General features: G+C 45.0%; 1 protein-coding gene across 1 annotated transcript in view; it reads right to left on the reverse strand.

Annotated features, from left to right (window-relative positions):
• Nucleotides 1–201: 201 nt before the first annotated feature.
• The window catches only part of dntt (deoxynucleotidyltransferase, terminal), a 35,473-nt gene continuing 13,721 nt past the window's right edge, over nucleotides 202–21,953 (reverse strand). Inside the window, exons 7-11 of the mRNA XM_084709910.1 lie at nucleotides 21,325–21,457; nucleotides 16,963–17,065; nucleotides 12,555–12,803; nucleotides 12,354–12,437; nucleotides 202–489 (exon numbers count right to left, since the gene is read on the reverse strand). Of these exons, the coding sequence (XP_084566036.1) occupies nucleotides 403–489; nucleotides 12,354–12,437; nucleotides 12,555–12,803; nucleotides 16,963–17,065; nucleotides 21,325–21,457 (656 nt within the window). The 3' untranslated portion in view covers nucleotides 202–402. The remainder of the gene's footprint in view (nucleotides 490–12,353; nucleotides 12,438–12,554; nucleotides 12,804–16,962; nucleotides 17,066–21,324; nucleotides 21,458–21,953) is intronic.

Raw genomic sequence — 21,953 nt, forward strand, 5'->3', positions numbered from 1 at the left:
TCTCTCTCTCTCTCTCTCTCTCTCTCTCTCTCTCTCTCTCTCTCTCTCTCTCTCTCTCTCATACTCTCACTCACGCCCTTTTACCTTGCAGACACCAAATCCAATCTCCTCGTTGATTCGACAGTGTGTCTTATACTTTCATCATACATGACATGATGCTAATATAAAGGTATGGTAAAAGAGAAGCAGACCATGCACAAGTCATTTGAAATAGTTTACTTCTGGTAACACGCCACGCAGCATGCCGGGGCGAAAGCACAGCATTTCCAACAAGAAAGCCCATGACAATATAAAGCATCAGTGGTGAAGCGCTGCAACAGAGCCGGAGCAGAGAATAATATCTATATGTGTAAGCTTTGGTGTGTGTTGTGCTGTATGGATTCCAGTGAGACAGAGAGGTGTTTATGCATTTCTCTGCCAGGGCGCGATGTACTCCAAACCAAGGTGGGCAAATATGTCCTCCTCAGTCTTTGCTGGTAGGAACTCTTTCTGTAAGAAGATATTTTGTAAATGTTATACTTTAAGGTTACATTAACTACCATGCAGCTATACAGCAACAGCTATGGTAATAACATTGTAGGTACATGGGAATTGTTGTGTAATCAAATCATATTAAGTATTAGTGGTATAAATTATTACAAAAGAGTAAGAAGTTTGTGTTTTGTCAAGGTGAACATTATAGGGTTAGTTTAAAACAATATCCTTTCCACAACTGTAGACACAACAGTTGCGTGACCATCCAGGATTATATGTCAACAGTCTTTTCTCTCCCAGTCATCTGAATCCTGACCTTCAACTGAGTAACTACCCTCTATTCTCCCTGACATACGACTATAAGTTGCCTGTCAGAGGACAGCACGTGACAGGTAACATCTCCATAGGAACACCACAACGACAATGCTGACTCACCTTGAGAGTTTGAGAGCCTAGAGTGAGAGGGAGGGAGAGAGAGAGAGAGAGAGAGAGAGAGAGAGAGAGGCCAAAAGAGAGCTATAATTCTGACACTTCCTGCCCTGAAGTCCTAAACTCGAGCTGACAGACGGAAATGAGAGGAGAGGGAAAAACAGGCCAGCTAGAAGTGGACGCTAACCAAACCTAACTGGTGGGAGAGGAGAAGCACTCTGAGGCATGTGTCCCGCCATGCTAGTTTGTTATTCCAAAGCAAACGACAAGAGAGATGTTACGATTTGGTTTGAGGCCCAGGGTGCAAGCTGGGTAAAGGCAGCCAGGACCAGTCCAGGTCTGGCCTCATTAAATATCAAGCTTTCACTCCACCTTCATTTGGTCTATGTGCTTGCTGACAGTAGAATCCGAGCATTTCAGTTTTGAAAATTCACATCCATTTCTCTCAGTCATTCTGGATGGAGGCACACAGGAGCATCACACAGACAGCACACGCGCACACACACACTGGCAGGAATTGTATGATTGCTTCTCTGCAGGATAACCTTGCTCCCTCTCTCATAAAGAACAGTACATAGAAAACGCCCCCACAGTTACATTGCATCAAAGTGTGACATCGCCTCTTTCTCCACAACACTCAAATCCCTGAACCCAGTCGCATCCAGCCACTCAAAACACAAATAAACCTTGCCACACAGTCTGCAGGGTCCAATGAAGTGGCTATATGTAAAAAACAAGCTTTTAGGAGCCAGACCGGCTGGTGTGATTATATACAGTACAGCAGCCTACCAAGCTAGAAAGCTTTGGCTAACAGGACACCGGCTCAGAGTCTACTGGTCAAAAGGCTCAGAGAAAATCTCCCAGATCCTGCTAACAGAAAGACCACAGAGCTCAAGCCACAATCAGCTCTTGACTTTGGCCAATTTAGCCATTGTTCCGGATCAGACACTAAGCCTTCCCAGTGACGTGTCCACTCTCTCCAATCTACCTCAATGCCTCCCTCCCTCCCTCCCTCCCTCCCTCCCTCCCTCCCTCCCTCCCTCCCTCCCTCCCTCCCTCCCTCCCTCCCTCCCTCCCTCCCTCCCTCCCTCTCTCTCTCTCTCTCTGTCTCTCTCTCTCTCCCTCCCTACCTCCCTCCCAGGGGCTCTCTGCTTTACTTACTGACTGTAGAGCACAGCAGACCAACTCAGAGATTAGACCCTAGAACCTTCCACTGCACCACGGAGAATACCAAACGCAGTCCAATAGTGCAGGAGACAGGTAAAGCTTCATTTATTTCGGTTCGGCCGGATCCAGGACCAGTGTGTCATGTTTGAAATGTTGCTTTACACTCCATGCTGTCAAAACAATTTCTACTAACAGTTTCAAAGAGTGGAATATTTTCTTTGTGGAATATAGCTAAAGTGCTTTTGTGTGAGGTGTGTCACAACAATTTAAGCACCACTCAGAGAACATTTGTCACGCAAAGCCAGGGCCTAAGCATGGGCAATTACAATTAGCTCCATCATCACCAGAGCTCTAAAGGTACTGCAGTCAACATCTGACTGAGTCAGTCAAGCTCCAATCAGGAGTGCTTGCTTGGTCCAAAAGCAGAATCCTGTGCATTAGTCTGTGTATGTGAGTGAGCTTGTGTCCTTGTCTTAATAAACTGCTAATCAGATGTGTGTTTCCTCTGCCCTCTCAGTAATTACAGGCCTGCTGGCGGTGAACACATACATTAGCCCGTCAGAAGCATCTGGCCAGGCTCTGCTCTTTGTCACCCTCCTCCCAGAACACAGCCCGTTGCTGATGGATGGGACTGATGGAAATGGCTGGCTGCCACTGGCACCTACATGTGACTCCATGTGTGCGTGTGTGTGCGTGTGTGTGTGTGTGTGTGTGTTTGCACAGTATCCGTCTCACAAGCGCTGGTTGCCACAAACAGAAGTATGCAAAAGCCCAGTGTGAAAGAAATGCAAATGTACACAAAGTATTTTGTAGGTAAATGAATATGACAGAAAGCTCAGGGGATCAGGAATACTGTCTAAACTGTGAGTCAGTTTAGATGTTGGTCACTTCTTAGCTAGACTTTGTGTCTTTGTAATGCTGGCAGAGAGCAGCATGTATCAAGGACGCAGTTGTTTGTGGTGTGACAGAGGTTTGACAGCCAATGATTCAGTACTGAATGAGAGATAGGGATTATCCTTTTATTATCATGAAATGGCTGTAAGCAATAACTTCATGCCAAAAATGGAATGCAGCTTTGAAACGAGACTTAACATTCAGCACAATTTGGCTCAGAAAACTGAATGTCTCCCTATTCAATTCATGCTGAGGGCTGAAGACCATACTTGTCTCAAGGAAAGCACAACAACCACCATGAACTACCAATTATTTTGCTGTGGCCTCAGTTATCAAATCATCACGGATGCACATAGTACACTATACTGCCCCCAAATCTCCCTTCTCTCCTTGGACAACTATCTTCTTGCTGTCAGCTGGAAGGTGCTATTCTGACAGCAAGGAGAGGCATAAATCCAAAGAAATCTTTTGATTGTCTTTAAGTTAATCTATCTTTATTGCAGCACAGGAAAGGGCTGACAGGGGCAGAAAAGTAGAAGTCGATGAGGCTGCTGTGTCTTCCTCCTGAAACTCTCCGCCCCCACAAACCTCCCCCACGCTTTGCAAGTCTACACCGGACAGCAGCAGCAGAGAGAGAGAGTGAGAGAGGGAAAGAGAAAAAGAGAGAAAGAGAGAAAGAGAGAAAGAGAGAGAGAGAGAGAGGACACAGACACCTCACCAATCAAGCCAGCAATTAGCACAAGCACCATAAAGCACCATCACCCATAAAAAGCCTATTGAGCTGAATGTGATTTTCATTCCCTGGAACTCTTGGCCTGCTAATCAGCTGGCCAGTCAGGAGGAGCCAAGCAATCAAGATCTCCCATCACCACCGTCAGAAAGCCACCATTGCAGTCTGTTCCCTTGATTTTTTATCCATTTGTTTCATCTGCAGTTTATCCCAATGTATTCACAAGCGTAAACAGTAGCACACTAACATTAGTTGCTGATTAGGGTTCCCAAAGATAGTCAGACAGCTTTTTTAGGGCAGTGTTTACAATATTCTCAAGCATGAAGAGCTTTTCGTTTATTGGTATGGAATACTAAAACACTGCCAGAAGACATACATTGAGTGACGTAGATATTCAGCTGGTTCCACATGGAACATTTCTAATTGATGCTCAAAATATCAGTATGTTGCAACTGCCATCCACCCTGCCAAATTGCATTTTCTGCCTTTACTTTCCCATCTTGAGCAAAGAGATTGCTAGAATTCTCAGACATTTTCAAAAAATCTATGAAGTTCTGTGAGGCATTAGAAAGTGCTAGCATTGTGTGAAGCTCTTCTCTTTATCTAATGAGCCTGGGATTTCTGCCTGCGCTTAGTATTGTATAGGCCCAAACAGAGCGGCCCTCTAAAGATAACAATAAATTACGTTTCTCAGCTCCATCGAAGCCCGTAAATAATTAATTGGTTTGTACTAACAAGGCTGGTTTTGCATGACCACGGTTTTGCCTTCCGCACCAGACAGTGTGATCAGATGCTGCTGCATCAGCAACACCCTTCTCAATTAAAAACAACAAAACTGCAAAATATGAGCTTTGATTGGAAGCTGAATATCGCATTTTTCTTTCCATAAGTGGGGAGGCTCACTTGGATGGTTGTTCACACATTTGCATTCCACACGTACAGTACGTTCGTAAAAGTTTTACCTTGTACAAATTAACTTTCGTATCTTAGTGTGTTTGTGTGAGACGCGTATGGATATTTACATTGAAAGGCATTTTTCCTCACATCCTCCTCCGAGAAGGATTTATCTTCTCACACAGAGGGTTTGGTTGTGGGTGTGGGAAATAGATGCGCGGGGTTATGCGTGGGACCACAGGAACAGGGCTCAGGTACCTCAATGAATGTTCAGTGGGCTTTCCTGTGAATAAATCATGAGGCCACTTGAAATGGGAGCCTTGGACGGACGGCTTCATGGGCCACCACGAACGCCGTATCAATTAATGCTACATGACAGGCAGACAGGCCTAACACCGGGGCTCTGGTAGAAACCTCTGCCATTCACTTGCATCAATAATGGAGCACAATCCGTTTCCAGAGAAAAAGACAGACACCCTGCTCTCCTCTCCCCTCCTCCCTTCCCCTCTCCTTGACTCGATCTATTTCTCTCTTTCTTCCTTTATCTCTGTTTATCTTTCTTCTTTTCACTTTCTCCCTTGCTCTCTCTCTCTTCTTGGCCCCTCTCTGTGTTTCTCTCACCCTCCCTCTTCATTTTGTTATTTTCCTACACAGTTTAGAACCCCAACTCATTTTCTCCTTTTGATAATTCCATAGGAAAAGATTGCAGGTTGCAGATTTCGGAGGGATAATAGCTTGGCATTGAATTCAGTTTTTTCAAGTCACAAAAAACATTGGTGCAATTGCTTCTAAAAATACCCTTCTCTCCTAGGAAAGAGTGATAATGGGCCCTGTGTGGGCGGATGGGAGGATATGAAGGAGGAGGGGTACGTGAGGAAAGGGGGCAATGGTGAGAGAGGTAGCACAGAGAGAGGTTAGAGAGAGAGAGAGAGAGAGAGAGAGAGAGAGAGAGAGAGAGAGAGAGCGTGAGAGCGACAGACAGAAAGAAACTTTCAGCACGGTGGCCAGATGCTATTACTTAGATTGGTGTTAAAAAACACCAGTGACAAAATTACAGTCAATCAGTTTACACCACCTACCATGCGTTGATGCAGTTTCCTACATTACGAGTTTACACTGCATGTGTTAATGTTTTCCCCTCATCTCTGTTTTTTCCACAGTATGAGAAAGTATGCTATAGTGTATCTGTGACTAGGCTTATCAGAATCTACCTGAATAACCGTTGTATCTCTCTCTCTGTCTCTCTCTCTCTTTCTCTTTGTCATTTTCATTCTCTATCTCTTTCTCTTTCTATGACAACTCAGTCCCAGAGCTTAGCCCTCTCTCTTCCCTCCTTGCAGCCTCTCACAATATACTCTACAGTGTTGCACCCTGCCCCCCTCTCCTCTCTCATTATACACCATCCACTCCAACACCTGCCCCCAACCCTCGTACCATTCCTATTACACCACACCTAATTGTTTCTCTGACCTCTAAAGAGAAAAGAGCCAATCACACACTGCAATTGTAACCAGGGAAAAGAGTGTCCATATTTGTATTGTTCCCCTGTCACCAGGGCTGTCATTTCATTGGTGGAAGGCGACAGAAGGCTCCATGTTCAAGGAGATGGAGGAGGATGAAAGGCATTGTGGGAAGATGATTGTGAGGGGATGTGAAGATAAAGAGCCTGACAATCATCTCATAATAGATACATATCTGGGCATGCTTTGTGACCATGGAACACTTTAATTTGTTCAAAAATGGCATCTCTTGTGGATATAGGAAATTGTTTCACTGTCTTCATGCATGCATAAGTACTTTTTGTGTGTGTCATTTCTTAAAAGTCCTGGAACCATAAACATCATATCACTCCAATCCACATCAAACTGTACCGATACTTCTATTTACCTCTTCATGGTAGTTCAAACCTAGTTTCAGCTGTCTGCTCAAATCCCTCCCAGTCCCCCTCGCAGAGTCCCAGCTTTGTGGCTCGTCAAAACCAAGGGATAGACCAAAGAACACGTCCAGCCTGGTGTGTGATCAAAGCAAATCCCTTACATAGGAAAGTCCTTGAACCAGTCCTGACTGACAGTGAGCTGAAACATACACATTTTTGCTCTCTTGTCTTTTGAATTGCAATGTCCCAGTTCTAAGAAGGAGAGCGAAAGGGTTCTAAGCAGTCTTGGGACGAGAGTCTGTTGCCAGGCAGATGCACATTGAGACACAGTGCCAATTCAGCAGCCTGTTCCTCATAGGGCAAGAGATTCCGCTAGCCAGAGTGTGTGTGTGAGTGTGTGTGTATGTGCGCGTGTTTGTGTGTCTGTGTGTGTGTGGGTGTGTGTTTGTGTTGTTTATGTCTTTACTGGAGATAATGTATGTGTCCATATCCACTGTACCCTAATCTTGTACAAACTAAACATTTGAGTATCATTATCAAAGCAGCCTGAAAACAGACCACACACGGAGCCCTAATGACTAGCTTACTGTTCATAGAGTACCCACTAAAACCCACCACTTATGCAATAATCAATGACGATTCATGCTGTAATCCTTTTAGTGTGCTTAATGAAATGGTGCATATCACTGGCACAAATGTGTCACAACATTGCAGTCCTGGGGAGAGCAAATTATGTCCCTGACATAATGTCTCATATGTAGGGATTCCAATGAATCACCATTCTGAAGCATGGCAAAATACAGGGAAATGTCAAAGGGCAGATATTTGATGTGTGTGTGTGTTTGTGTGCGTGTGTGTGCGCGTGTGTGTGTGTGTGTGTGTGAGAGAGAGAGACAGAGAGAGAGAGGAGAGAGAGAGAGAGAGAGAGAGAGAGAGAGTTTGTTGCACAATTATGTGCTTGTTTGCTGAGCTGCCTTTCTCCACTCAGAGTTTGCTACTCGTCTGGCTTTCTGATGAAGTTCTGCAGAGCTCTATTCAGCAACAAAGAGAGACAGCATCCCATGTAATCGCTATCTGCAAGTCTCCTCTTCCTACAGGCACCTTTTCAGGGGAATTATGCAGATGAGATATTACATGTCAACACCCTGAAAAGAAAGCTATGGAGGCAACTCCCACTTAGAAATGTATTACAGCCCTCTATGCTCATCCATTGAAAAAGCTTAAGCTCCATTCATTCACTTCAGCGTATTGGAATTCAGGGGAACAGATATCCCAGGATACCAAGAAGAGATGGAAACAAGTCGCAACCTCTCCTCCTCATCCCTGTTGATAAACGCTAGAGCAACGCTGGAGAAATGCAAGAGGAACGCCCGCGCCCCGCAGCTCTGACAGCTCCCAGCATGCATTCGAGGACAAAGACCCCACCCTCTACGACCCACCTGTCTGTCTGGCACAGCTTGAAGGGGTGTGTTTGTTTATCCACGTGTGCCTGTTTTTGTTTGTGCGAATGCAAGCGTGCGCGCCTCTTTATGTATTTCTTTGGTTGTGCACATCCGCTCACGTGCACTTTTTGAGAGCGCTCGTGCGCATGTGTGCGTGCATGTGTGTGACACCCCAAGGGCCGCTGTGCCACCAACCGCTAAATTAAACCTCTCCTCCCTTTTCTCTCCTTCCAGGGAAGGACTCCCTTCCAGGCACTTCTCATCCTCCCTGCAAACACTGCCTCCCCGCACCAGCTGGGGAGCGTTCACAAACGCCGATCCCCAAAGCCCAGTGCAATTGCCCCGTTATTGTCCACTCATCCGCTGCTCAGAGGATGGAGGGTGGAAGGAGGAGGAGGAGGGGGAGGAAGAAGAGGAGGAGGGGGAGGGCGGGCGGGCGGGCGGGCGGGCGGGTGGAGGGGGAGGAACAGAGGGAAACAGGACAAGTTGTGAACATTGCACTCTTTACAACAGGCAGCTCCCAAACAGTTTGTCTCCAGAGCACTGGAAAATGAAGACAAAGTGATCACTGGAAAGAGAGCATGCAGTACATCCTCTGTCAGTGCCTGCTGTACTGTCTAGACTGTTTGAGAGGGTATCACTTGTCTGGGCGTTGGAGATTATTTATACCAGCAAAAGTCTGAAGTAATCATGCAAGAATCATTACCAGCACTACCAACACTTCAGCTCCAGAGGTCCAGAGTGGAGAGCTGGAGCTGGGTAGCACCCCAGACAGGTGTTGAGATGTGGTGGTTCCTCTGCTCCAGAGCCCCAACCAGGACATCCACACCCCCAGCCCTCTGACCAACACCTCATTAATCACACTGTTACATATGGCTTTGAGTAATTACCCTCTGTGTGACACATACTGCTGCACACACGCACACGCACACACACACAAAACCGCAACAGACTTTATACACACCCCAGTACACATCCACACACAGTCACATGCAGCAACACAAAATTTGAGGCAAATTGCATTCCCGTTCACTACAGAATTAAATAACCAGAAACACATTTGTGTAGGACAGACTATTGTATTGTGCCATGCACAATGGTACCATGCAAGTCTACAGGCACAAACACATCTTCACTCAGATACACACACACACACTCACATACACGCACACAACGGCAGGGAATTTCAAGGGTAGAGATGCTTTGTTTTGGAAGGTGTTGGACAGGTCATGGAGCCCTCCTGCTTGGGGAGAGAGTCAGTCTGTCTGTGCCTGATGAAATCCTCCGCCTGTCCTCATTCATCAAACCCACCACACATATTAATTATCACACACCTTCAGCCTAACAGTAGAGGACACATAAGCACGCACACAGGCATGTGCATACGTTCATCTTGCACTAACACTTTTACACACAGACACACACACACACAGAGGCACAGGCACTCACCACATCCAAACCCCTATACAACAGAGTGCATGTGCTCACTGACATCACATTGGGTGGATATTCACACTACAAAATGGCTTCACAGCTATTGTATGTGTGAATCATGATGATGACTTCCTTCCTCCAAGTCATTAGCTGCTTCGCTTCCTGTTTACCTGTAAGTCTGAGACAATTTCCCTGAGCTCCAACTTAATAGTAATTGGGATCAAATCGTTAGAGAGAGTTTAGCTTTAATCTTTTTGAAGCCTTTCATAATGACATGGATGAGCCATGCGTTTAGCGAGAGCTCTCTGAAACACATTACTGGATTTAAGTCCACCTAATGATCATCTGGTCCACCTATGTCCTGTGGTGGAGACAAGTGCCCTAATCAAACGACAATTTCCATCTGCGACTTTGCCCCCGTCTCCTTCACACCAGTCACACGTAGAGCGCGGACTCTCTTGAAAAAGACTGGTCAATTAGAACATCCGCAGATGATAAAAGGGTGGTCATCTCTCCCGTTAATGAGGGTTTTGCTGCCTAGTGGGGCTGGACTAAGAAGGCCCTCCTCCCCTGCCAGCTGCAGAGAACAGAGGGAATAGTCAACGATCTGTACCGGGGGTGGCAGTGACAGAGACAGTTAATTGATCTTCATTACCTTAATTATGGCTGTAATGTCATGGCCAAACTGAGAAACAGGTCACACTGTTGAATGATTCTGTCTGCACGCAGCCTTTTTAAACTAGCTGGCGACCTTGAAACCAGCACGCATATATCTGACTGAGTCCAAGGGAGATTAAGTGAGGCAGGTTGGGTATAGGAACCTGTGTGAGGGGAGGTGAAAAAAGTGTGTGAGTGCGTGTGGTGTGTTGGCATGCTTGCCCATTGTGGCGTAAACATCTCAATAAATCGAAAAGTTGCCCACCAACTTAACCAACAACAAACATAACTGTGTGCGTATGTGTGTGTATGAATGTGTGAGCATGTGTGTGTGTGAGAGAGAAAGCGAGAGACTGTGTGCGTGATGTGACCGAACTGTCGTCGTGTGCACGGATCACTGCACCGTCAGCGCGCGTCTCTCTGCCCTTGTGTTTGAATAAACAACGTCTCCTGTGGCATCTCCTGTATAATATCTGTCAGGGAGCTGCCCGCCCTGGCATCTCCACGACCTGACCCCTGTCCCCCGGGAGGGGGCGGGGGGGGCTGACAGGGACGCGCTGGTGACGGGGCGTCCCCCTGTCGGTCAGCCCGGTGACACGCCTGGCGCCTTTGTCCTGCTCCGCACCCTGCCTGCCTCCCTAGCCCCGACCACGGAAGGAGAAGGACACTGCAGGGCTCTGGGAGAGAGGACTGAATAGCCTGCTAGCCTGCTGTCTGGGATGCAGGCTGTCATCTCGGAATCATGTTTTTTGGGGAGGCTTCGACTTGCTTTGTGCACATCAGAAAAGGTACAAGAAGAACATTTCTTTGAAGTTTCTGTCTTTGTGGAAACGAGCAGGAATAAATGAAGAGGCATCTTCACAACGTTCTCTTTCATCTGCACCTTGGAGTCTTCTGTCATAGCACCTCAGTTACATGAGCCAATTATAGTATTTACAAGATTAGAACACGACACTATGTAAAGTGAACCTTAAGTGTTCATAAACTTCACTAATGGTCTCAACACGTATCACAAATCCAGACGTCAAAGTCCTGTCCAATCCAAACAGTGTACACAATATAGGACTTAAAGAGCTCTTTCTTTGATATTGTATGTTCATTATAGATTATTTGGCATGCACTCTCCAAATAAATGTTGTCACTATTCTATATAGTATAATTAGTTCTAGAAAAAACTGTGTTACCAAGAGAAATTCAGTAACTCTGCATGTGCAAATGTAGGGTTCAATGGATATCAGGATTAATGAGACGTGCTATGAATTGATTTATATAGCTTTATCTTCACCTTTTTATTTCACCTGTTGGATGAAACAAAGAGACGCTTGATTTCATTTGGAAATGTGTAAATGAACTCTGTGCATCCCCGAGCAATTAACTTCCCCTTAACACGCCACCTGAATCTGATATTGAAACTGTTAGATGGATTTGATTCACTTAGCTGATGTGTCTTTATTGCTTTTCCTGTCCACTGTGTATCTGTATGTGTGCACGCGTGGGAGCAAGTGTGTGTGCAGTTCAAGTGTGTGTGAAGTGCATGTGTGTGTGTGAGAGAGAGAGCAAGTACTGTCTGGAAGTGTGAGTTTCCATTTGTTTGTGCGTACACTAAATTATCCTCTCGCAGTGCTGTAATTAAAAAAGTTGCCCTTGCACCAATATCAAGTTTCTGTTCACTCAGAGAGGAAGCACATATTGCATAAAATAAGTCAAGATAATGTGTGTATTCCCAGCCCTAACACTGCAGTGTAATCCCTCCAATAGCTGTAAGGACAAGGCTGTGCTGTAATTCACTTGCTAGATTCATAAACACGCAGTCTAGAGAAAGACACTGGAGATAATCCCACCTGAAACTGCAACTGTCTGAATCACAACCTGCCTTTTTACCCAGCACAAAGTCAAGATGGCTTTTTCCATTACTCTTCCATTGTTTCTCTGCCTTGTCTCTCTCTCACCCATTTTCTCACGTTCAATATATATATATTTTTTATAATTTCAAGGTTAAGTGCACTTATTAAACTATTGCTCAACATAATTTAGTGATTACAATTTGGTGTGTGTAGAGGGGGAGCACTAAAATCCACTCTCTAAACAGTTCATAAACATCCACATTGTACACAGAAATCCACATACACACACACAAACACACAAACGCAAACAAAACCAACACCAGAAAAAGTGATTCTCCAGTAGGCTAACATAGAGTCAAATAATCCCAAACCGCCCTGCCATACCCCAGTGATACCGAACATAATATTGAATGTTTCGCCTGCATATGAACATAGCTTGATTATTAGAAATGAATGTACCACATATATTGTAAATGTCTTGGTCTGAGCACAGTAACTGTGCGGTACAGTACCTTGGTCTTGTCATACAGAGCATGGTTGTCAAGAAGCATGTTCTTCTCCAGCCGAGCAAACCTCCTCAGGTCTCTCTCAAACTGCTGCAATGGAACAAAGAACCAACAGTCAGTTTAGCAACTGTCAACTGATTCGAGTCCACTTTTTCAGCCCACATTTGTTTTTTCTCCTCCACACCCCAGTGGAAGACCCCCTCCTACCCTTGAACCTCTCCAGCCAAGAAGGGCAAAGGCATAGCGGTCTGCAGGTGGGGCTACCAGGTCCACCCTGACCGCTCTCCAGCCGCGGGTGTCCCCCGAGTCCTTCTGCACGCCACCATCAACCTGCCCGGCCTCCAAGCGCAGGATCAAGAAGCACTTCTGGAAGTGGTCCATGGCCTCGAACCTGTGACAGGGTAGCTTGGTCATGTCGAAGGTGGATGGCTGGTAGTCTGAGTAGAGGAGGATCCCCTGTGGAGAGGAAGAGAGAACCAGAGGGTCAGGGACAAACCACCACCACCACAGTCTCTTCGTGAGCACGCATTACATTTGCGATACAGTATTTGGCTAAAACATTAGGCATTGGGCACTATTGATCAAGTGGCGTGACAGCGTACACTGTTTTAGTCCTGCAACAATGTAGTTGAATACTAAATAGGTTATTTGAGCGTGTGTCCGTCTTGAGAGTGTGTGTAAGTGGCTTGTTCTTTCACATTTCTAAATGTAGAGGAGACTGAATAATCAGTTTAGAGACGACTTCTTTAAATTGTCAAGTCTAATTTCAGCCGTGAGCTGTGATCGTCTGCTACAGTGCCCTCCCAGCTGATAGACTCTACTGTAGCTAAATGACAACCTCCCAGTCTCCCTTCGTGGGGGGGCAATCACATTCACTGGTAAAGGGTCCCACTTCATCTGCAATGAAAATCACTTCCAAGTGAGACATCAGTGTGTTCAACTGGGAAAAAAGCGTTGGTGTGTGTGTGTGTGTGTGTGTGTGTGAGAGAGAGAGAGAGAGAGAGAGAGAGAGAGAGAGAGAGAGAGAGAGAGAGAGAGAGAGAGAGAGAGAGAGAGAGAGAGAGAGAGAGAGAGAGAGATCTGTGGATTGATTTCCTCTGGGTATTTGCCTGGCTGATTATTCAGCACTACAATCCCGAACCGTTAAAGCGATTAACATTACAAATTGTCAGTTTAATTCCAGCTCCCACCATAATTGTTGCGGTACTGCCCTCCTCTGCTGGCCATAAATTGGACTATCTCTCCTTAAAGAGCAATAATTTGTAAAGAAAGTGCAGCCTTAACCACTTCTCCTGTCTGATGGGACAAGGGGGTTAATCATGAAACATTAAACACCGTTAACTGGTACCAGCCACTCGTGTCCATTCCCCTCTCTGGAACTTGTCAGAGAAAGACTGATTCCCCGAAGGCAAGGGGACAATAGGTGACGATGGAGTCATTAACTGAGGACAGCGGTGAGAGATTGAGTGACGTGGGAAGCACTCTGTGGGAAGTTCCAACCTCGACAGTTTTACACCACAAAGCTCCGCTAATAAGGTTTGCCAGCTTGTCTTCATAACTGAGACCCAAATCCCTGATGTCGCACGTCCTCGACCCCGGAAACCCTCTCCTGTCTGCAATTACAGCTGACCGCTCATGTCCCACCTGGATAGGCAGAGATGATGTGGTACTTCAACTCACGCCATCACTTTGTATTGACCCCTGTCTTTTTCGGTGGTTACAGTTCAAGGGCACTGATATTGTAAGCTTTACTACACTGCAAAGAAAAGACTTGTAAGCTTTACTACACTGCAAAGAAAAGACTAATGTTACTGATACTCTTAAACAATATCTTGTCTGCATCTGATGAGTTGTGCACGACTCTCTCTTTCTGATGTTGTTAATGTGGGTCACTTATTATTTGGGGGAACCGTTTTGGAGCATTTTTGGCTGAGCAGTTCCTGGCTTTAGCCTTGAATTCTGAGGATGCAGTGAGCCTGGAGGATTAATGAGTTTGCGACAGTTTTTACAGTCCATTAAGTGTCTGAGCATGGACGCCCTTCATTGGATGAGGCCTGCCGCCGTATCACAAATCCACCGTAAAAAGGAGGATGTCTCAAGTTTTCGTTTCAGCAGTGCCGAGGGCTGTTTAAGCAAACGATGTGGCGCAATCGTCTCCTACACAGCAGGTAATGTCAGCGAGCATCTGAGAGCAAGCTTATTCCACCAGAACTGTTTACAGAAGGAATTACAGAGGCGGACACCAGCTAGATAATCTTTTTCCAGGGTTTTTCTGTGAGAGAAACACACACACTGAGACACACACACACACACAGGCAATGGAGGCAACTTGCCAAAAAGGTCAGCCGTCAACTTTTTCTTCTTAAAAGTGTGACTGTCAAACAGGGGATGAAGGATGGTCCCACGACCACCTGTCTCAGAGGACAAAAAGAATGACGGTGGAGGCTCAGTGATCTAATGTCACATTGGCTGCGACTCAGCCAGAGTCAGAGCCAGAGACTTCAAACCCTGCCTTCAAGTTCCAAATTAGCGTGCGTAAGCAGGGTGTGTTTGAACTGTGCTTTTCCTTTGATTCAGAGCTTTGCCCAAGTGGTCGAAACTGATTGCTGAAATTAAAGCGAAGCATTTTTGTGAAAAGCGTGTGTTCTGTTTTTTAACCATCCGCTGCAGTTCAGACGTGACATTGGATCTCATCAAACAACATGACAACAGTATGTAGTCTGTCATCCCCTAGCCTGTTTGGGCTTGGCTCTTTCACTGGCTCAGTGATTTATCCACAGGGCAAACCTTGGATGTCTTACTCCTTTGGGTTTATGTTTATAGGTTTATGCGTTTGAAACCTCATTACATACCTAAGGCATACCCTCTCCCATAAGTCTGATGTGGAAGGCACTGCATGAGGAAAAAACACTATTATGTGATACTATAATAAAATGGCACATGAGAAGGTACTCTGTCAACAGTGGATGGCAACAGGCATTAATCTAGTGAGTGTCTATGATTGGTGGATGTTAGATATGGCATATCCCTCTCAGGCTCTGGGTTTCTGTTCCCAGGGCAAAACCAAATCTCATCCGTCTACCGCAGGAAAGAGGGTGGTTGACCTTGCTTGTGCCCCCAAGTAATGCTTTCATAACCAGCAGGGGTATAAAAAAAATGATGAGGCCCGTTTTTACAAGGACATTTCTAGATGGATGTATTTTTACCTACCTCCAGGCAGTACAGAAAGAAAAAGCGGCCAGTGATATTAGGCCTGGATGAAGACACGCGGGCCCCTAGAGGCCTGATCGCAGATGACAAGGTTACACGACTTAGAGCCAACCTCTGCTACATCCACTCAATCACTGGCTTTTGTGTGGCTATCCCAGTGGACCACTCAAATTTACAAGCTCCTCCCCCAATCCTAATTTCTCCAGGACAATGAACCCCGGTCTCATCAAGCCGACCACCTACCCACCTCTTAGGATGGAGCACCCATCCACCCTGAAGCCTGCCCTCCCCCCGGGCCACACGATGCCAATCCCCATGCTTTCCATTCACCAAGCCGACAACAACATTGCCAACCCGCCCTCCACCTTAACAACCCTACCCACTCTCTTCCAATCTTACCGCCTCCACACCCTGCCGGCCGGCCCATCCACCCGAGCCGTCCGCCGCCCAGTAGAAGATAGGGACCAGAAGAGGCTCTAAGCTGTAGAAGCAGGGCTGTGTTAACAGTGAAGGTAATTATCAGCAGGGTAGACCTCTGAAGGGTAGCAGAGCTAGTGGGTGGGGGGGGGTAGGGTGTTATTTATAAATCCAGCCGGGATGACAGAGAGGGCCCCCACAGCCAGACACGACTGCTGTGCTCATCATCAAACACTTGTCTGCTATCCACCCCCCACCTCAGTGAGGGTCTCGGAGGGAGGTGGTAGGGCCAAATGAACCCCCCACCACTCTCTTTCTCTCTCTATTTCTCTGTCTCTCTCTCATTCCTCTGTTGTCCACTCTCTCCATCGTTCACCATCCTCCATAGCTCTCCTTCTCCGAAACCCTCCTCTTGCACACATGGACACACCTGCTTCTCTCTTGCTCTCTCTCTCTCTCTCTCTCTCTCTCTCTCTCTCTCTCTCTCTCTCTCTCTCTCTCTCTCTCTCTCTCTCTCTCTCTCTCTCTCTCTCTCTCGCTCTCTCTCTCTTTATCTCCATTCTCGCTTTCTGAATTCCATTAATGTGTCTCTAACTGTCCCTGGTTCTTCATTTATGTTCAGACGTTTTCCAAATATGAACACATATCTTTTTCCACAAAGTGTTCCTTCAAATATCTTTCTGGGATATTCAGGTCAGTCACCCAAGCTCCTTTCATCTCCCCACTCAAAAAAAAGACCAGTATGCTTCTCCATATTCCAGGTTCTGAATATTGGTAAGTGTCCAACTGCTTTCATTACTTAATATAATATGAGTCCTCAAGTGTTCTTTTCACCTCTTTGTCCCAATCTCACACAAAAATCCTTCCTTGTGGTGCAGCCTTTAGTCCTCAGCTCTATCCAAGTTACTCACACAAGGATCATTTGGATTCTACTCTGTATTCTCTGCGTTGGATACATATCCATATGAATGAGCGGCTTTAAACTTACTTTCTGCTTCAGTCTGTCCATGACATTGAGTAGTAGACCCTCCTCTTTCTCAGTGTCAGGTGTTGTCAACAGGAAGTCCACATCATGGCCGTAGTCCTTTCCCCTGAGGACAGAGATGAACCTACTTTAACCCACTAGGATACGATTCCACAAGGATGTATTTAGTCACACTGGTTGACTGTTAATACAGTAAAATGGCAGACTGGCCATTAAGAGCATTGAGCATACTAATGACTTTGACTTTTTTTCATTCTTCAAACAAGCTATTTGTCCCGCATCGTTAATTTCTTTAAGCTCTTTTTTTGTTGCCTCAGCTGTCACAGCCTTCACTTTTTAGGAGGATCATCATTTTCCTCTTGGATGAGCATAATAAAGAACATTCACACGGAGCACGAGTGAGAACCGAAAATGTATCGGGTCTCCGTCAGCAGAACCAGAGCAATGGAGAACTGGAGATCGACATGAGTGATTATCTCATACAAAAATGTAGACCCTTGCAGAAAAGGTCTGCTCTGGCATGATGTGCTTATCTAACGTGCTTTAAAGTTTTAGCTCTGATGTAGGATTGTCCTTGAATTGTAGACAAGAGAGAAATGTATTGTTCCTAGGTTGACCCGATCTCCCCCAAGTCCTCAGACAACCTGTGCAGATCAGTACTGGAGGTCCTGTTTTATCTGGACCCTGTGGAAAATGCTAAATCCTGGGAACCTGCTAGTCCCTGGCTCAGAAGGCTTCAGCTGGAAGGCCGGTTCACCAGACATGAAAGAGAACAAAGTACACTGATACAAAGACAGCCTGTGACTGTTGAATTTGCCCCTCAAAGGGTTCTAGTCTGGTTATCATCCCAGGTTCTGATTCAGTGCATTAGAGGGCCGGCCTCCCTCTCTGAACCTGGGCCTAGGTGGATCTAGCTAACTCGGCTGCTGGCTGCCTAAAGCACTGAGGCGAGGATACAGTTGATTCAACCTGATGGGCCTACTTTGATCAACCGCAGCGCAAATCATGCAGTCATAAGCGTTGATCTCATGGTTAGGGACACAGCAAAACGATGACAAATAGGTCTGGTGTGAAAACAAATTCGATTTTTTAAGCCATGAGGATCCTTGTTTGATTTTGCCTGTCGTCCATTCCACTATGAAATTGGCAGGAGGGATTGAAGAGAAATATAAATGGTGACAAGTGGAGAAGCTTCTAAACGTTAGTGGACTGAGAGTGCAACAACAGCCATTATTAAAAGCTCCACAAAAGATGCTAAAGCTAACATTAAGACTCTGATGTAGGTGTTGTATTTGTTTCTAGTTTGATTTGTCCTTCAATAACTGTTTAATAAATCTTTTTATCTGTTCTGCTGCTCTGTTACTGAAGTCCTTGAGTTAGAATGCACGGTCACAACTAAAATATTCTTCTTCCCAGTGAGAGACGCAAAGCACTGCATAAATGTGTGTCGTGAATATATCCATAGCCAAAGGGGAGAACTGATCAGCATAAATTCAGTTTACCTACAATAAACTCCCACAACACCAAAGTTTAGTCCGAGATGATGTACTCTCTCTTGAGTTCATCAGGGGACAAAGGATCAGTCACACCAAGGAGAACAGCTTCTTCAGAGACAACCAGTGTTTTTTAGAGCCTCTTGTCTATGCAGATGCTTCCTTTAAATCAACCTAGTCAGCAGAAAAGGAGATGACAGCACGTCAGACTTTTTCTCTCATGCAAAGAGATGTTTTGGGGTTTATTTGCTCCAAGGGTGCACAACACAATGTTTTTATTTAGTTTCCGCTCTCCAATCTCCAAACCCAGAAAACTCCAGAAATACTACTGTGGATTTCTTGGAGTTCAATCTTCTGGACTTTTACCCTGTTGTACCCAGACATATTGGCTTTGTTCCATTTCTCAAATAGCGACCTCCTACCACGTTTCAGAGACATCTCCATGTCATCTTGTTTGTGCAAGGCTGTATTTACCGGCATAGCGTGAGGAGAAACTGTCAATGATTTATTGTTTCAGTGCAGAACATATGAAATATAGATGAATATTTACAGGTTTCAGATGACAGATGATGGATGAATAATGTAAGACAAAATTGTCTTGCTATGCTTTCAATTGTATATTAAAGAACATTTTGAAATAGGGCATGTTGTTTCTGGAAATATGGACAAAACTATTTAAGTGCCTACTACCTTGTTGTTTCAAGATTTTATGGAATTTGATGTCACCTACTCCTGCCCTCCATCTTCCTCTCAAACAATATCAGCATTCTCAAGGCTGTCACCGAAGCAGGGAAAGGTAAAGTAATGTCTTGTTATGAAAAAAAATTGCTGAGTGTGGAAATAAGTAGACTGAAAAGAGACTATGGGAAATGAGAGTAGAGAACACTGTGACATGACGGCCACGATTTGAAGGAAAGAAACACAGCAGTCCATTGACACCTCATGGTCCTTTCACACTCTGAAGTGGCAGAAGCTGCATCCCCTCCTGCCTATCTATTTTTAATCCCACTACCAAACTGCTCTGAGCCTTGTCACCCGCCTTTCACTGCGGCTGTCCTTTCAATAAGGCTAATGTCACAGGCATCAACAAATCCTTGATACGCTTTTTTAAAGAAGTGGGATGGTTGGTAAAGTTTACAGGAAGGCAGCTGACTTGAAGAAACTTCTAGGACGGCAAGTTACTGCTGCTCTGTCTGCTGTAAGGAGAATGTTCTTTTTCCTAAGGCATGTTAAAGATATATTTACACATGAAAGGTGCTTTTAAGATATTTCTCGCTTTAAGCAAAACCTTCTAGCCTAACTGGGAAAATATCAAACCTCTTAGGAACATTTTTACAAAATGCTGTTTTGATTAAAAAAAGCAAAGAAAAAAAAGGTTTAGATATAAGTTTTGAATGACATTAATTGCAGTATACAGCATCATCAAACATTACACATTCAAAAACACTTTTCATGAGAGTGTACACTGTAGTAATCTAAGTGCTTCAGCAACCTTCTAAATCTCATGGGTTCATTGATAATTACAGACTTGGGTCAATTCACTCTGAGATCATCTCCATAGCAACATACTCAAGATGCAAATCAGTCTTTGTTTAAGGCTCAGTAAATGTGCACCACATCATATCAGATTAATTCATGTTTCTTAATCTTTGTGTGGGAAGACATGATCTCTCACCACACAACAATCCTCTATCCATAAATCATGTACAGTAGCACACATTCCAGTCCGGTTGTCAACAACCTGGGCCCATTTTAATCACTTTTCTCACTTCTCACTTTTCGCCTTCTCACTTCTCTCTCTCCTTTGTTTTTGCAAATGTGTTATCTACACAATACAACATGTCCAGCTCATCATGTGAGCTTGAAGTGGGTGGGTCTTCCAAGTGTTTGTAGAAAATGACGCACAGTAAAGCGGAGGGATACTTTTCACACAGACGTACATGACAAACTTATATAATTAGCATATCCTTGTCCCTCTACGTTTCCCCTTATAAATATACTGTTCTTCCAGTGTTTTGATAATTGTCGGAAGTGTCAAACAAAGTAACAACGAGGGGTTGTGATGTTTAAAAGACAGGAAGCAGCAGGACTGCACCCCCCCATAGGGAAGCAGAACGCACTTTCTTACCATCAGACGGATCCTGAATAATTTACCACACAGCCATCGGTAACGGCTCCATCTTTATAACACCATAGAGCTGTGTGGCTCATGCTTAAAACTCAGGCGCAAAGCACCCCACATAAAAAGCACCCAACAAATAAAGAAGGCACGATAACAAACAACTTCTGCTAGCTGCTTTACTACGGCAACCATGGTGAAAATGACATAGTAACATTGCATCTGTGACAGTATTTCAGCTGCTAACTATAATTGCTTCATTGAATGTCAAAGTTTACTGTACTACGCACGGGTTTATTTCTTGCAACAAATGTATGAAAGTCTATTAGAGGTCTGTCTCTGCAATGCATCTGCTCAACTGTCAGGACATCCAGAAGAGACTGGAAAGTATCGCAGGGCAGAGCTGATTACACTTTCAAATTTGTTTAGACTAATTTGCTTAGTAACAAACTCAAGAGGCCTGCAAGAGCCTTTCTTCAGCTCCCCCACTCACAAATCATCATCACACATTTGTGTTCTCTCACACTCTTACTTTCACCTGAGTGTGCATCCACATACTTGCAGGGCCATTAGAAACAACGAGGGGATGTCCCAAAGGATTGTGGGGAAGCTCACAAGACTAGTCAATGCAATTAGCTTGTGTTTGCATGGCTGCAGGTAAATACAACACTTGTAATGCTCTGGTTTGATGAAACTTAGGATATATGTAATGCCATGCTGATGTCCGTAAAGCAATCAAGTCTTGTACAGTACCTGCTAAAGCCACCTGTCAGAGCCAAGATGCTGTCTGATGCTATTCCACGGACAGTTTCCTCAATGATGATCCCCAGGGCCTGAGCCTCTGCCTTACTGACAGGCCTGGAGATGTCTTTATGATACAGGAAGCCTGGAGGCAGAAGACCATTATTAGACTATGAGCTGGCTGTCAATCACAGTCATTTGCATTTGCACTGGCCATTTGGGAAAATAGCCAGTTAGCATAGTGTATAACCATGGTAGGTATGTGCTCATACTAAATACAGTACAATATTGTATTTTACAGTGTGACAGTATGTGTAAAGAAGTGCAAACCTCAGTTTATTTTCTACCATGACACCATCCACACTGTTTTACCTTAGCGTATACAAAAATAAGCCCTTTATTCCACTTGTATGGCTTTTCCACTATGATGACAGTGCTGATCCTCCATATTCCTCAGTACCTCCACACTACAATATTGACTCTCTTGGAGGATTAAGTGACAGTGACACCTTAGTCAGTAATCTAGCTATTCACCCTCTACTGGGCCCTGTCAACCTGTAATCCAATTGTGCTCTGTATTGTTTTTCAAGGGGAATCACCAGGGGTCATTTTTTGGTAAACATGTACTTCCTCTCTCTGAA

This window comes from Hypomesus nipponensis, chromosome 11 (genome assembly GCF_054491055.1).
Source record: "Hypomesus nipponensis isolate SF chromosome 11, ASM5449105v1, whole genome shotgun sequence".
NCBI classification, from domain to species: Eukaryota; Metazoa; Chordata; class Actinopteri; order Osmeriformes; family Osmeridae; genus Hypomesus; species Hypomesus nipponensis.